Here is a 15,444-nt window from a genome sequence, read left to right on the forward strand (position 1 = left end):
GACTTGAAACCAAAAATAAGGACAACCTAAAAATTAAATTTTTATGCGAAACGAAACAAACGTTTTTGAACAAATCTTTGCATTTATACGAGCCATGACATAATATTTGCAATATTTTGGCCAGAAACAATCTGTTCCAGCAACTTGTTGTTCATAGAAAATACTAAGTGCATCTCACAACAGGCCGGGTCTAGGTTCACTTCTACTTGTAGCAGGGATTTGACTATTGTAATTGTTGAAAATAAGGCAAAATAAGGACTACTGTCAAAAATAAGGACATTTCTTAGAAATAAGGACAATGAACTTTTGTAAGTCATAGCCCTTCAAAATAAGGACAAATCTTAGAAATAAGGATGGTATGGCAACCCTGCTTATAATGGTGTCCCCTCATGGCAATAGAGGTCCATACGGGTTGGTATTTCGATGGTCAAAACTAAGCAACCAAATAATCTTTGCAAGTTTCCATGGAACTATGGCAATTACAATAAAGACGTCCTCAACCTGGTGTGAAAAGAAGCCTCATTCGAAAGCCTGAAAAATTTTCATCCTTAATGGCTGATTAGTTATTATCAGCTAAAGCAAGATAACTAGCATCAAAGGATTGCTGTGCATATGATTGTTAACTCTATAGCTTTTTTGTTATAAGTGTAATCCTGACAAAGTTGAAAACACATTGTGGCAGATGTTTTAATTGCTAGTAAGTTTTTAACACACCAACAAAACTACATACAAGCAAAACACACACAGTTACTACACATTTTAATTGCAAGTCTTCACAAAATTAACAAACAAACACGAAAAAGAATAGTGAAACATAACTACCAATTTAGCAAGTTATATCATTGTTTTTCCACAATGCTAACAATTTAATCTTTAATTCAGCTCTAGCCTGTAAACAGTTTTTTGTATGTTTTAAAATTTTTCAGTACACTTTTATTTTTAGGCCTCAAACCTTGTTTAGGGCTGTATCACCCTGATGGCTTTTGACAAACCATACAAATTTTTAGGCATTAAACTGAAAAATAATACCAAACACAGTTAATAAAACAATAACAGGGGTTGCTTAACCCAAGTTGATTTTTTCTCAAATAAAAAATTCATCTTCATGGCTTCGCATATGATATTTTTTTTGTTCTGGATAGCGAAATGCCCTTTTACAAATCTCACATTTATACTTTTTTATGTTAGTATGAATGACTCTGTGTTTTAAAACATAGTCTCGTTTTGCAAATTTTTTACCACAAACATCACAATCGTATTTTTTAGTTTCCAAGTGAAGATACATGTGACCCATTAAATATCTGCGCTTCTTGAAAGTTTTTCCACAGATGTCACATTTAGATGGTTCTAAGTGAAGAATCTTTGCAGGTTTGTTTGTCTTTTGTTGTGTTGGCACTTTATTCATGTCTTCCGCTTTTTCAGTCCTTTTGTAATGATTCAACATATGTCTCTTCATGTTCCCGGAGAGTGAAAAACGCTTTTCACAAATACTGCATTTAAATTTTTTTATTTTGTTATGGGTATACATGTGGTCACGTTTGTTTGAAAGTTGTGAAAATCTTTTATTGCAGATTTCACACTCATGTGGCTTTTCTCCAGTGTGAAGTAGCAAATGTTTACGCAATCCACTATTATGTGCAAATAACTTTTCACAATGTTTGCACTTGTAGCGTTTTATTCCACTGTGTGTTAGCATATGGCGCTTTCTGGATGGTGGAGTTTTAAAAGACTTTTCACAAAATTCACACTTGTATGGACGTTCATCAGTGTGTACAAAGGAGTGTAATGTCAGTTGTGCTCTTCGTTTGAAGACCTTATCACAGATTTCACATTTGTGAGATGTTTTTCTACCATGGACTACTAGAGAGTGTTGGATAACTCCTTTCTTTTTTGCAAATGATCTATCACAAATCTCACATTTAAACATATTTTTTTCAGTTGAATCGATTGCATGTAAGTCTTTTGTCAGAAAATATTTAGTTGTATTGTCTATATTTAGCCTTTTAAGAATCACTCGAGGTTCCGGATAAGCTGCCATGGCTACCATTGTATTGCACAGCAATTACACAAATGGTCTGTTTTGAAACACTCTTTAGCTGCAACACATAGACTGAAAATGTTTGATTTGTAAAGACTAATATACTCTGCACAAAATTCACTAAATATATCCATTTCTGATTGGTTGTTAAACAACATTCAAGTTAATAGTAATAGCACTACAGTACTATGAAAAATGACATTTACAAGTGTTGCGAATAATATCACTTAATTAATTCTTGTACAGTTTTGTCACTGCTTTTGTTTGTTTCTTTATTACTATATCTTGTTCGTTTCTTATTTGCTATGAATATTTTTTAAAGAGTTGCCAAAAACATTTGAAGGTTACAGTACTAACGAGTAACTACTAACAATACAGTACTGGAGAAAAAAACTTTTTGCAAGTTAATGAAAAGTGCTATGTACACAAGAACGTTATTTTAACAATATTTCTTATATTTATCTTGGTTTTATAGTGCAGCAAACACTAAACCTACAATAAAACCAATTGAAAACTTTTCAAAAACATGCATCAATTTGTAAAAAAAATAATTACTCCCCACGTCACAGCGTGGTTAAGCATTTAGTATGTATGACAATGTCCACTTTTTTAAACATTTTTGCAGCTTCAGTTTTGCTAATAGCTAACAAAAAGCTTCATTGCCAACATGTTTTTTGCTGTTGCACAAAGTTGACCTTGCGTGACATCGGGTCGGTTAAAAGGTAAATCCCCTAAACAGAGTCTTATCTACGGTTTATCCGCTGCATTTTTTCTATTATGGGTAGTACAAAATTAACATTACAAAACATGATTGGTAATCAATAAACTTTTAGTAAAGCAAATCAACTTCCAAAGAAGCTTAAAAACTTGAAAACAACTTTCAGAAACTGTCTGACCGGACTTGTGAATTAACATTGAAAAGACAACAGTATTGCTACATTTTTTCTGATCCGAAATTCGTGACAAAAAGAGAAAGATTCACTCAAAACATTTTCAAAATTTGCTATGAAACCAAAGACGTTTTCAAAACTTGTCTGTTTTAAATCACTGAGTGTACTAGTGTAGCCTAGTGTCTCGATTTTGTGATATCATACTTTTAAAGCAACTGAAGAAAACAAACAGATAAGCTGTAATTGCTTATTCCGTTCAACACATTTTGTCGATGATTCCTTGCGCCATCACTTCAAAGGCATAACGCTTCCTTACCTATAAAATAGTTTGAACTTATGGTAAATGCTTTATAATGTCGGTCAGGATCGACCTTGATAAAAGATGCACAACCTTATAACAACAGACGTCCTTTTTTACCGGTAGAACTACTAACACGATATGTTTCAGGAGATCCAAAAGTGCTTAATTTTCGACAGGTGGCGCAAAGAGCACTTTTTTCATTTAAAACGGTATATCTCAAAAAATGCTAACGGTTAAGGCTATTAGGGTCGGGGTAACGTATTAGCATTTAACATTCAACAAAACTAGCAAAAAAACAACTAGTTACTAATGTAACATTTTCTAAAACTTGCATCCCAAACCAACCCCTCTTTAGCCGCTAAATAAATAATTCAGCTCTTTACGCCACCTATCGAAAATTAAGCACTTTTGGATCTCCTAAAACATATCGTGTTAGTAGCTCTACCTTTTTTACCCACGACTGCATATGTATGCAGTATAATAATAACAAATATGTTTTGTCATGTTGTCTTATTCATTGTGCCTTAAAGTCCAAATTGATGTCTTTATCCATTTATAGTCTTATTTACTGTGGTATTGTGTCTTAATTTTTGTAAACCTGATAATTCAGCGATTTTTTTCTTGCAGAAATGCAGTCAAATGTAGTTTGATCAATAGTTTTTTAAAACTATGTCTTAGCCTTGTTTTCAATTCAGCAATTGGCTATCTTCCGTATTGTTTATTTTGAGCATACTACATATGTGCAGAAACAACACACCTGTTTCGGGACTGCTCAATCTATACTGGTGTTCAAAAACACTTTAAGTGTTTAAAACAAATGAATACAAACAAGCAAGACCACTGTATCGTTTATTGCTACACGAGAACGGTTAGGAGTTTATTACGCCTCGCACTGTCCGTCAATGATTGCTTGGGCCATCACTTTAAAGGCGGCAAACGATTCTTCGGCAGTTGGTTGGATTTGGCTGCAAATGAATTCAAAGTGTTACTTTAAAAGCAAAATCATAAACTATGTAGATTTGTTACAAAAGTGCTAAAAATTAAACCGAAAAAAAAAAACTAGTTTCATAATGCTATTCAATGGTATTCCTTAGTTTTTTTGTACAGTAGTCAGTAAAAGGCCGATATTATACAACAAATACGCCAGGAGGGCACAAATTAATAAGCCCCACGCCATGTTTTAAGCAATTACTGGTCTGCATCGACGCTTCAGGACTAATCCCAGCTACTTAATTATGTCTTACTGTCATTGTAGAATATGAAAAAAACTTACTTTTCGGGAAGAAGGAATCCATACCTCCCGGTGTCTCTCAGTTCAGAGGTAAAAGAGCATTGAGTGACTGTATTGTAGAAATAGTCGGTAGTGACTCCTGATGCAACGTCTGCAACATAATGTTTCTAAAAGTTTTCATGTACTCACTTTTAGAACATTTACCACGCCAGAGCTGAAAGCGAGCCCAAAACTTAAGTCAAAACTCGAAAATATAAACCCGAAACCGGGCCCAAACCCAAATCGTTTTCTAAAACCTTGTTTAGATCAAAACTTTGATTGACAGGCCTGTACATAATAACGTACTAGTGTACACAATATAATTAAAAACAGCGTATTTGAGCTGCTGGACATTTGGTACAAAGCCCGTTTGTTCAACCAAACCTAAGCCAGAACCCGGCCTGGCCTGGCCCCGGGTAAGGGCTTGGGTCTCTTCACAAAACAGGTTTGATTCCGGCCTGACTTTTACACATTTCTTTAAATATATTTAGCTAGCTAAGTAGCCAGTTGCTGGGTCTGACGTAATGTCAAACAGTCCTAAAACGTCTTGGGTAAGACCGATTGTTTATTTTGTTTGTTGTCTTGTTTTTTCTTGGGGCTTAATGTATAGGCCTATCAATCCTAAACGGGCTTCTTAAAAACGTATAGGTTTCGGGCTGGGTTTGGAGCTTGTATTTTGGGTTCGGGCCGGGTTCAAGCTCCAATTTCAGGCCCGTTTACAATCCCGGAAGTGTCCTAGGTTCGAAAATAAGTGTTCATTAGAAATTGGAACTTACATATCGTTGTTGAAATTTGTCCAGGTTCGTAAAACTTGCCGTGGGTGTTGAAGATCGCTTGAGCACTGTCACGGGCAATTCCGTCCTAAAGAATGCAACACTTGTGTTTGACTGTTACACGGTTCAAAGACACAACAACAGCACATACCAGGGTGTTATAGTTTGCCGGTCGTGATGTTGTGTAACCAAACGAATACATCCACAACTGGCTGTATGCATGGACGTCAATGTACATCTTCACGTTGGGAAGTGCCTCGACAAAGTCCCTTTGTGCGGCAGTACATGGCTGAAAAGCAAATGAAGTGTGGCATATATAGACTAATTTGCTTGGAAAGGAAAGTCTACTAACATCATACCTACGGCAGACCCAAATTAAGCTAAATTTTCATAGGTAGCGCAACAAGTAAAACAAACTGATTGAAACGGTGTGTCTCCAAAACTGCTGAGGGATTTTAGTATTAGGGTAAGGTAATATTAATAAAAATCCTAAAATGTATAGTTCCTGATGTAAAATGTTAAAAAACTTAGTTTCCAAACCTACTAATTAGGTGCTAAATTAATAATTCAGCTCTTTGTGCTACCTATCGAAATTTCGCTCAATGTGGGTATGTCGTGAGGTATGGTATTAGCAGCTTTACCGCTTAGAAATGGGGTTCATAGCAAAAGGGACTGAAAGGTAAAAATCATTGTGTTAATTTTCTCCAAACCGGGGTGCCGTTAGATGGCTACTTTAGTCTATACGACCAAAGTCTCGTCACCAGCTGCACTGATGAGACCCTACAGGTCGAAATAGTGTGCACTCTCTGCAGCTTAACATTTATTGGCTCGATGCTTTTACTCTTATGCATCGAAGCTTTTACACTTCAACTAAATAGCCTTCCATATAACTATATTGTATTAAAACGATTTTTCTTGCTTGATGCTGTAAAAAGACAAAAATAAGGATGTTTCTTACAAATGAGAAGAAATACATTTTTTGGTTCAAAATTTTAAAAGCAAGACCGCTCTGGAAACACAATCTAGACTGCAAGAAAACTCTTTAATCTTTGAAAATAGTAGAAAAGGCTCAAACCTCAGAGAATGCTGCAGGACCGTGATAGGTTTCACTGCAAGGAGACGAGCTGGCACCAGAACCTAAATTTATAAACGTTTTAGATTGACACTGAAGTTGCAGTTTTGATAAAAAAGTATTAGATACAATTTTTTTCCATTTTACTGAGTTTTACAAGATGTAGAAATAGTTAGGTCTCACGTGCGCATAAAAGTAGCTTTACTTTTTTCATGCTTTAAACACGACTCATAAACCTTTATACCAACCTATACGAAGCTATAACGATTTGAAGTGCTAAGAAGAATTTTGAATTTTTTCATCAAAAGGTGGACAAAAGATTTTTGCTACCTGTGGTAAAAAAGATTTTTTTGACATTTGCTTGTACTTTAGAAAGAAATGATGGCGTATGGCGGTGATTCTCAAACTAATGTACCGTGAAATATTTCCAAGTGAGTCTCGATATAAAGTGCAAAAACTCTCTGGTGTTTTAGGATCTGACAACGAAATTTCAGGCGTGCATAACAACGTTAAAATGTCATTTTTTTCTTATTTGAGGTAAAAAGCAATCTGACGTACCAAAAAGTTGCAAATAACATTTTTTGTGTGGTAGGTCTGCAAAGTGTGCCGCGAAAAGAAAATTTCGTTTGTTAATGCTCCGCATGCTTTAGCAGTTTGAGAACCACTGTCGTAAGGTTTAGTATACTCCGAATCTCCTGTTAAAAAGCGCAGAACCGAAGTACAAATAAACATACCTCCAAAACCAACAGCCCAGTTCCTGTTAGGATCAACTCCAACGCAAACGCCGTTACCCCTACTTCTCGTTTTGCGCCACATGCGATCCTAATGGTAAAAAATGTCGGCTGTTAGATGGCAATATTAAGCATTTGTGTTGTACCAGCTTTAATAGGCCGAATCGGGGCAGGAATAGGCCGAATGGTTCGGCGCGCCTGACCCACACAACCCGAGAGCGTCCTGGGTTCGTCCTGGATTTTGACCCCGGAAGCGTACTGGGTTCGAACCCCGTGAAAAAATAGCCTAATGGTCTAGGACGTCTGACCAATATAAAGACATTAAAATACTTAAACGAAATTCACCCTAGCGAGCTTCCTGGGTTCAGAACTCATAAAACAATTAAGAATATTTTAGCACGGTTTTTCAATCAAGAAGATAAAGAAAATGTAGATTGTTGCGGCGAAGATTTTTAAATATTTATTTGGCATTTTAGATATTTTTATAATCTTACATTAGACCAGGTGTATGCGTAACCGTCGGGGTTGGAACTTGGAATGAAAACAAAGTCGACTTGGTCCAAAAGCTGAGTGATCAAGCTATCACTTCCGTACCCGTCGACAAGCTAAAAAGGGGATAAGCTGGTGTTACTTGTTAATGTTTAATATATCATAGAAAGTGAATGACAAAAACTTACCATCTTTGCAGAATACATGCAAGTGGCCGGTGTTATCCATTCTCTGGCGTGAATTCCACAATTGATGACAAATTGGGGATTTCCTGTTCGAGCGCTGATCTATAACAAACAGCTTAATAAGAAAATAGCTTTATTTTTTTTATGAATCGGCGTCTGTTAATTTTCCCACACACCCATCAGTGAATGCTCAATAGTGGTTGGTTTGGTTTAACATTGGAATGTTAACGTTTTTGTGGGGACCAAGCTGACAAAGTTAAGCATGTGCTTTGGACAGAAACGTAGTGCCTATCAGCAGTTAAATGTCGTGACAAGTAAGATTTTTCAATAATTATTGCAACAACACAGTAATATTATAAAATTTCAGACACAGAATTAGTCGTCACCCGCTCACTGTCCATTCCAAGGCACTGTTAAGCACACCAAGACCCACAGTGTTGTAGGCTTAAGGCCTCTAGAAAGCTTAATTTGTCCCTGTGTGTAGGTAACCTTACGGTAAGAGCGCCAAAGCCTCGTCCTTCATATGAAGTTCCAACAAAAGACTTTGTAGCGAGATTGGTGTGTTCGAGTGCCATATCATCAATCCATTGTTGAATCTACATAATAAGTTAACTTTTTGTTCATAGTAGTATTTGGGGTTTTGAAAAACGTTTTTTTTTATTTGAAGTTGTAAGAGAATTCGGCAGTCATACAGAGCTAGGTCAACCGTTAAACATTCTAAGCACGTGCTTACAACGAAAGCGACACAGGAACGTCTTTCAGGCACAAAAGTTTTTCAGGCACCCAAGGGGTTTAAACCGGTTCTATAGACAAACTTGTATAAAGATGAACGTAAAAAACGGCTGTGTACAAAAAGTCAACATAAACACGTGTAGAAAAAGTAAAATTTCACTTTTCACTGAGTTGAAAATGAGGCACAGCTCTAGCACCGTTATGTCAAAAACCTCCTAAAACGCACTGCACGATCTAGACCTTTTCACCAGTTTCGTTATACCAAACATTACCTCATCAAAGGTATGATACACATTATAATCAAAGCTTGCAAGATCTTTAGCTGCGGGACGGTCAACCCTCTGGGCATCGATGAGAGTCTGTACGTCGTCAACAAAGATTTCGTAGACAAGACTGCAGAAAATTTAAATTATAAATCAACCCTTGCTATAAAAAAATGTTTTTAAAGCAATATGAAATGAGTGTGACTTGCCCGCATCTGGTAAGTTCGAGTTTGAAACTTGCAAGATGGTTTGCCGGCACTCGTACGTCTACGGCAACACCAATAGATCTGATTGCTTTCCAGAAGTCCAACTAGAGAACAATCTGTTTTAGTGTGCGTTACAAATAATTGTTTAGTATAGTAAGGGTTTTAAAGCATTTAACCTGAAAAAGTGTACGACCAGGCAACGAACTTCTCGCAGACCGGCACCGGCCCGTGGCACGGCGTTTGCCGACCACTGGTATAGTCAACAGTAGCTTACAAGTTTTTTACCTAATGGAGTTTTTGTGTTACATGCAAACTCAAAAATATCAAGTCCTACTTTATATGTAAAAGCTGGGAAAAAAATAAATTATACAGTACCTCATTGGACTGTTCCCAGCTTTGTAAAAACTGGATTTGTTCTTGCGTTTTTGGATGAATACGGAGAACTTGATCTCTATATTGTGGAACAAACAAAGTAAAGTGATCAATGTTACGTTTGCAGCTAGTGCAATATTACGGTCTTAACCCAGAAAATATTGAACCGGACTGGACGTAACCCAAAACGCTTTCAAAATCGAGAATTAAGCCCTGAGGTTGTTTGTTAAAACAAAAAGATCTACACTGAGATTTTCCGTTTCATCACATGAACATAGGCTATCGCGTACACACCATTCGTTGCCAAAAGTAAAAAGATGCAAAGTTGCAATTTATGGCCTAATTTGGTTCAAACGGTAGAGCTGCTAACGTAAGAACTTACAACTCACAAAGTTTGCTAAATACCGATAGATGGCGTAAAGAGCACATTTTTTAAAACAATTACACTGAGACTGGGTAGACTTAACGTTAGGAACTGAGTTAGGGTTATGAGTTGTTGTATTTCCTTTTATTGTTATAAAGCCTCGCCCCACCCTAATAGCACAAACCGACAATTTTGCTTTTGAATACTTCACGCATCGGTATTTAGTAAACTTTGTCTGATTTGAATTCTTACGTTAGTAGAATTTCCGGTTCAAACGATTTTAGCGCTTTTTAAATCATACTCACCCGTGGAAAGTTTTTCGCGCAAAAGCGCAGGCTGCGAGCAAAGACAACACCACAAGTAACTTCATGCTTATCCCTATTATAGATCAACATGTGAACTACCTTACAGCAACGCCTTGTTATATAGCCACCGCCAATTTTGCAAAGACAGCAAATTTTATCGGTTATAAATAAAGGGCATCTCTGAGTGTGTTTGTTGAAATTCTGCGGCTGTGTCAATTCCTACACGCCTAAAATAGTTTCAAGCAAACAGGGGGCGTGTATTAGCTCAGGCGTATGGTATGGACTAAAAGGGTCTCTGAATAAATTTAACCTTTACAAACTTTATTTAATGATACGTAACACAGAACACAACCTGCGCGCATGTCAAGTTTTCTATATTCACTGAAACAACAATGGTTGTAAAATTTTGCATTATCACATAAAACTTCATGAGTTTGTACACTTATACGAAGTACAAAATGCAAGGGTTAGATGCAGAACCTTTTTACTGTGATTTGTCCTTCATATACTTGAGTATAATATAGTATCTAGCCTATATGTTGCCTGCTGTTTGCTACTGGGCTTTTGAAATTATTGTGTGGTCAACCCTTTTTAACTTCATAATTTTTTGCCACATTTTAATGTATTTTCTAAACTGCTTAAATCATACATAAAAATTGTAATTGTGTACTTTAACCTGATAAATATTAAGCCTCTTGCCTACGCTTTACTCATTTTACTATTTTATTATCGTAAATTTGCACTTTTATACAACCAGAGCAAAACTAAGACTTATTCCTAGAAACGTCGACGTCATATAAGTTGGAAAAATCCTATTTTACATTGCATTTATGTTCTAAATGACCGTTGGCAATTTGGTCATGAAAAATATATTTGGTGTCCCTTTCCTTGATGCCCTAAGAACGTGGCTATACTTTACCTAATTAATTTAGTCTGAATGCCACAATGAAACTGTAGTTTGGCGTGACAAAAGTGTCCTTCTCAGTCAAAAATGTTAAGGCGTATATTTTTGGCAGTTTTGATCTTGGAGATAGGCTAAGTAGAGTGTATTTCATATTTAAGAAGGATATCATGAAGTTTTGGTTCGATGACCCGCGTCGGAGGAAGAAGCGCTTGTCAAAAGTAAACAAACGTGCTAAGCTAATAAACACATGTGAAAATGTTCACACAGTCGACGAAGATACACTTCCTGGCGATAGCTATGTTTAGTTGGCTAATAACTTCTAAGCTTAGTCAGTTGCTGATTTTTCATCAAAAATATGCTATGCCGAAAGCAATTTAATAAAGACATTTAATATCTATATATTAGCACACTTACTTGATAAAAAGGCACATTTTTCTTGGTCACTTTTCTCCATTAAGGCAATACATTCTAGCTGGAGTTGTTCCCACGACACAGGTTTCCTGTTAAACTGTTGGTCTGCGTTGTGGCAAACGGTCTCTGATGCGTGTCAAGTGAATCACGTGTTAAATCGTTTAGTCGGAAATTGAACAGATTTTCCTATGTACCCATTGGTATAGCCATGTAATAGTCAATTTCTACACTACAGTTGTGTTGTGTATGTCTAATCATACCGGTATGCAGGGTTTTTTTAAGGTTTGGTTTGTGTGACCGCTAAGTAGTTTTAAGAGACCGCAAGTGTTTCATTTAAATACCAAAAAATAGCCATATTTGCAAAAAATAGCCATAAGTCCAAATTTTGGGAAACCGCTGGAGAAATTTGGGGGACCGTTTCGGTCTCCCAAAACACCTTAAAAAAACACTGCCGGTATGTACGTATTTTGCCAAAGCTTTTTTTACACAAAATACTTATATTGGACTATTAAACAAATTAAGGTGTATTTTAGCTAATTGAGTCCCTATGACGTAACCACCTTATTTGTTACATCCGTCATAGGTACTCAAATGTACTCAATGGATAACTGTTATTTTTATGACCTGCGTCGGACGTAGTAGCTTGTCAAAAGTAAACAAACGTAGTAAGATAACAAACACATATGCAAAATTTCATACAGTCGACGAAAATACACCTGTTTACAATAGCTATGTTTAGGGAAGACCTACTAATACAGGAACTTACAGTACACAGGTTTGCTAAATTCCGATAGGCGGCGCACGCAAATGTCTTAAGTACAATTTGTGTAAAAACTTGGCCGAATGGTCTGGCGCGCCTGACCCACATACAGACATAAAAAAATCCTTCATCGGGATTCGTCCCCGGGAGTGTCCTGGGTTCGAACCCCGTGAAAAAAAAAAAAAAAAAAAAAAAAAAAAAAAAATGCTCCACATGGGGCAGGAACTTGGCCGAATGACATGGCTCGCCTGACCCATATACAGACATAAAAAAACCTTGAACGGGGTTCGTCCCCGGGAGTGTCCTGGGTTTGATCGGAATTCGTCCCCGGGAGTGTCCTGGGTTCGAACCCCGTGAAAAAAAAGATGCTGACGGTTGGGGCTATTAAGGTTGATCTGAGGTTTCATAATGACAATAATAACAATAAAAACCCAGTTCTTTATGTTCAATTTGGTCCCTAACCCAATCCCAGTCTCACTGTTAATTTAAATAACCACGCTCTTTACGCCATCCATCAGTATTTAAGAAACCTTTTCTACTGCGAGTTCCTGTGTTGGTAGCTTTAACTATGTTTAATTAGCCAATAACTTCTGAGCATTGTCATTTAAGTTTTTATCAGTATTATTTTACCAGTTTAAAGAAAAGTTTTGTTACCGAAACGATAGCGCACCTACTTAAGAAACAGGCATACTAATATTCTTGGTCACTTTTTTTCCGTCTAGGGTTTAGGCCAAGGGTTACCTAATTTTTTCACAGGGTAGGAGGGCAGATACCATTTAAAATGACACGCGAAGACAAATTGCTAACAATCGCAGCGCCGTTCCAAAACTGTGGTCCGAAGTGTCTTTTGTGGGACCAGTAAGAGCTTATGGACTGACTACAATCTTTCAGAGTCAGACAGTGCTACTAATAAAATCTAAAATTATGTGGAACATTAAATAATCTCCTCTGCTGCCAATACTCATTTCTTTTATCATCATTACCAATAAAGTCGTTTGTTTCGTGTTCCTGTGAAACTATATATTCCTCCATGTTTTTGCGGGAACACTTTTAAACTAAATTAATTTTGAGCAGTTAACTCAAGCATTTTTGGATGCATAAGCCCCTGAACCATTCGATTTAAGCAACATCATGTAGCAACATAAAGTAATCAAATTTGGCTCATAATTCGGTAACCCTGTTTTAGTGCAAATATGTAACTATGTTCTTTTACCAATCAAAATCGACTTCACTCAAGCTACAAGCATTTTCGAACATTAAAATCAGGAAACCCAAGCTTTTCTTTGCAAACCTCGTTCAACAGTTTCAGCTGTTAAGTGTGACACTAAGTCAAGTTGAGTACGTGTGGGCTTAAGTCTAGATATGTCTGAATCTAACTTATATGTTATCTCATGTATCCCAAGTAGGCCTATTTTGATGGGCGCAAAACTGCACGGAAAAGGTTATTTATATCAACAAAACGACTTGGATGTAAAATTTCATTTTTAAAATTTGTTGGTTTTTTTTGTAAATACTTCAAGCAAAGGAAAAAATAACAACAACAGCGTGCATTTATTTTAATCTGTGGGAAACAAAAATATAATTGTTGCTATAAGCTTTCTATTGAGATAAAACACAAATGTACACCTGGCTGTGTGGGTGTTCTGTGTAAAACCAAAACACAGCGTGGCATGGGACATCACTGAATCCTACATATGCGGAAGTCTGTAAGGCTGCGACAGATGAAAACCGTGTTTGTTCTAAAAACCAAAGGTAACGTCCCGCACAAAGAGATCAATACTTCGTAAAATGGTAACGCGAACCTGCACGATATCTATATACTCGGTAACCGGATTAAATGCATCAGCATAATTAGATTGTCGCGCACAAACTAGGTATTAGTGAAGAATGGGTAGAAGAATTGCTTCAAAAATAGAAATAATATGGGCGCTTGGGCTTCTTTTGTGTCTGTGTACAACCGTACATGTATGTACGTCATACACCACAGTAACTTGTGACACGGAGTTTTCCCAGCTCAACTTCTCAATCACGAAGTTTGTGTGTCCTGCGAACTGTTGGAAGCAACACTCAACATTATGTGGAAGTGGTGTTTATTCTCAAGGTCCGGTCTGCTTGGCCGCAATGCGAGAACAAATTATCGATGGTAAGGTTGGCCAACTTTTTGTTCTTAACTAAAAGTTTAAAGCAACAGAATGCACTTTGCTGGTTTGGTTGCAGTATTTCTAATTTTCTTCAGATTCCGGTGGTCTGGTGCGGGTTCACAAGACTTCGGGTAAAAAGAGTTACAAGGGTGGCACTTGGAACGGTGTAAGCAGCAATACATGTGGGATTGGAAAGGTTTCGTACTCGTTCACAAGTAGGTCCAATCTTTTAACAGAAAGGAACTACTCGTATAATTGTAGAAACGCGTAATGAAACGATTAATGGCTTACAACATGATTAAACCCATCGCAAAAAATAATCTTTTCGTTTACAACAGTGTTACAGATATGAATACCTGATGTGAATAAATACATAACTGCTGGATAAAACTCGGATTATAACATTTGCAAAGTAAATTTAACAATTGGCACATTTGGATCAAATTGTTTTATGACTAGAGAATCGACTGATACTCCTGTTTGCAGTGACTTGTGGGACGTTGGGAGATAGTGACGATCCAATTACGAAGGTGTACTGCCCAGCACAATGTCGCGCTGCCAGCTATTCGTGCGGACGATGGGGATTTTATCTAAATAGTTCGGTGTGTGCATCGGCAATAAAGGCTGGAAAACTTGAAGGTAAGAATCGTTATGCAAACGACTATTTTTGTTAAAACATTTATGTTATTTGGTTGAAATTCAAGAGCTTTTAATATGGGTTTCTTCCTTTTTAATTAGGATCGTCTGGAGGCTTTGTAACTTTCTACACTTACGGAGGTTGGAACAAAAACGAGACATTGATAAACAACGCAAGCAAACTTTATCCGTGTAACTTTCAACAAGCTTGGTTCACATTTGAAGGTTGGGAATCTTTTTATTGGTTTTATGTCAAATGATGCGAAACAAAACTTTTTTATGGCAAAGCGTATTTGTTAACAAAAAGGTTTAATATAAAAAGAGTGCGCTATAACTGAGCACAATAGCCACCTAAACCAAATGTGCGGCTAAAATATTGTAGAGGGCTATATAAATCGGAATCGTCGTTTAAAACAAATTACAAAACGGATAAACACTAGGTTTTTATAGGCTATGTCTGGCTCAGTGTCTATGTATTTTGTACACTCTAGTTGTGGGTGTTAATTACACAAACATTTTCAGTGTCTAGCTCAGGGGCGGGCAACTTCTCCAGTCGGCGGGCCTGATATGGGAAAATGAAGTACTTGGCGGGCCGGATTCC

The 15,444-nt window shown here is 36.9% G+C and overlaps 2 protein-coding genes across 2 annotated transcripts; both read right to left on the reverse strand.

Moving 5' to 3' along the window:
• Positions 1–673: 673 nt before the first annotated feature.
• On the reverse strand, positions 674–2,846 carry LOC145222475 (uncharacterized). The gene has a single exon (XM_080088614.1). It carries the CDS (start codon positions 2,045–2,047, stop codon positions 1,085–1,087), a length of 963 nt encoding a protein of 320 aa, XP_079944740.1. The 5' UTR covers positions 2,048–2,846; the 3' UTR covers positions 674–1,084.
• Positions 2,847–4,109: 1,263 nt separating this feature from the next.
• Positions 4,110–10,056, reverse strand: LOC145222551 (carboxypeptidase A2-like). The gene is made up of 13 exons (XM_080088691.1): positions 9,992–10,056; positions 9,326–9,401; positions 8,954–9,054; positions 8,754–8,874; positions 8,244–8,345; positions 7,753–7,851; positions 7,570–7,680; positions 7,079–7,166; positions 6,348–6,409; positions 5,424–5,561; positions 5,276–5,360; positions 4,503–4,611; positions 4,110–4,194 (listed from the first exon to the last, which is right to left on the reverse strand). The coding sequence occupies exons 1-13, from the start codon at positions 10,054–10,056 to the stop codon at positions 4,110–4,112; spliced, it is 1,242 nt and encodes a 413-aa protein (XP_079944817.1).
• Positions 10,057–15,444: the final 5,388 nt, after the last annotated feature.

The sequence above is a fragment of the Phallusia mammillata genome, chromosome 4, assembly GCF_965637545.1.
Source record: "Phallusia mammillata chromosome 4, kaPhaMamm4.hap1.1, whole genome shotgun sequence".
NCBI lineage: Eukaryota > Metazoa > Chordata > Ascidiacea > Phlebobranchia > Ascidiidae > Phallusia > Phallusia mammillata.

Excerpts from the sequence above, each read along its gene's own strand:
- LOC145222551 (XM_080088691.1), bottom strand. The coding sequence starts at position 10,056 with ATGAAGTTACTTGTGGTGTTGTCTTTGCTCGCAGCCTGCGCTTTTGCG. Across the intron at positions 8,346-8,753 it reads TGTATCATACCTTTGATGAG|ATTCAACAATGGATTGATGA; the intron begins GTAATGTTTGGT and ends CTTATTATGTAG. Across the intron at positions 6,410-7,078 it reads CTGGGCTGTTGGTTTTGGAG|GTTCTGGTGCCAGCTCGTCT; the intron begins GTATGTTTATTT and ends TTATAAATTTAG.
- LOC145222475 (XM_080088614.1), bottom strand. The coding sequence starts at position 2,047 with ATGGTAGCCATGGCAGCTTATCCGGAACCTCGAGTGATTCTTAAAAGG.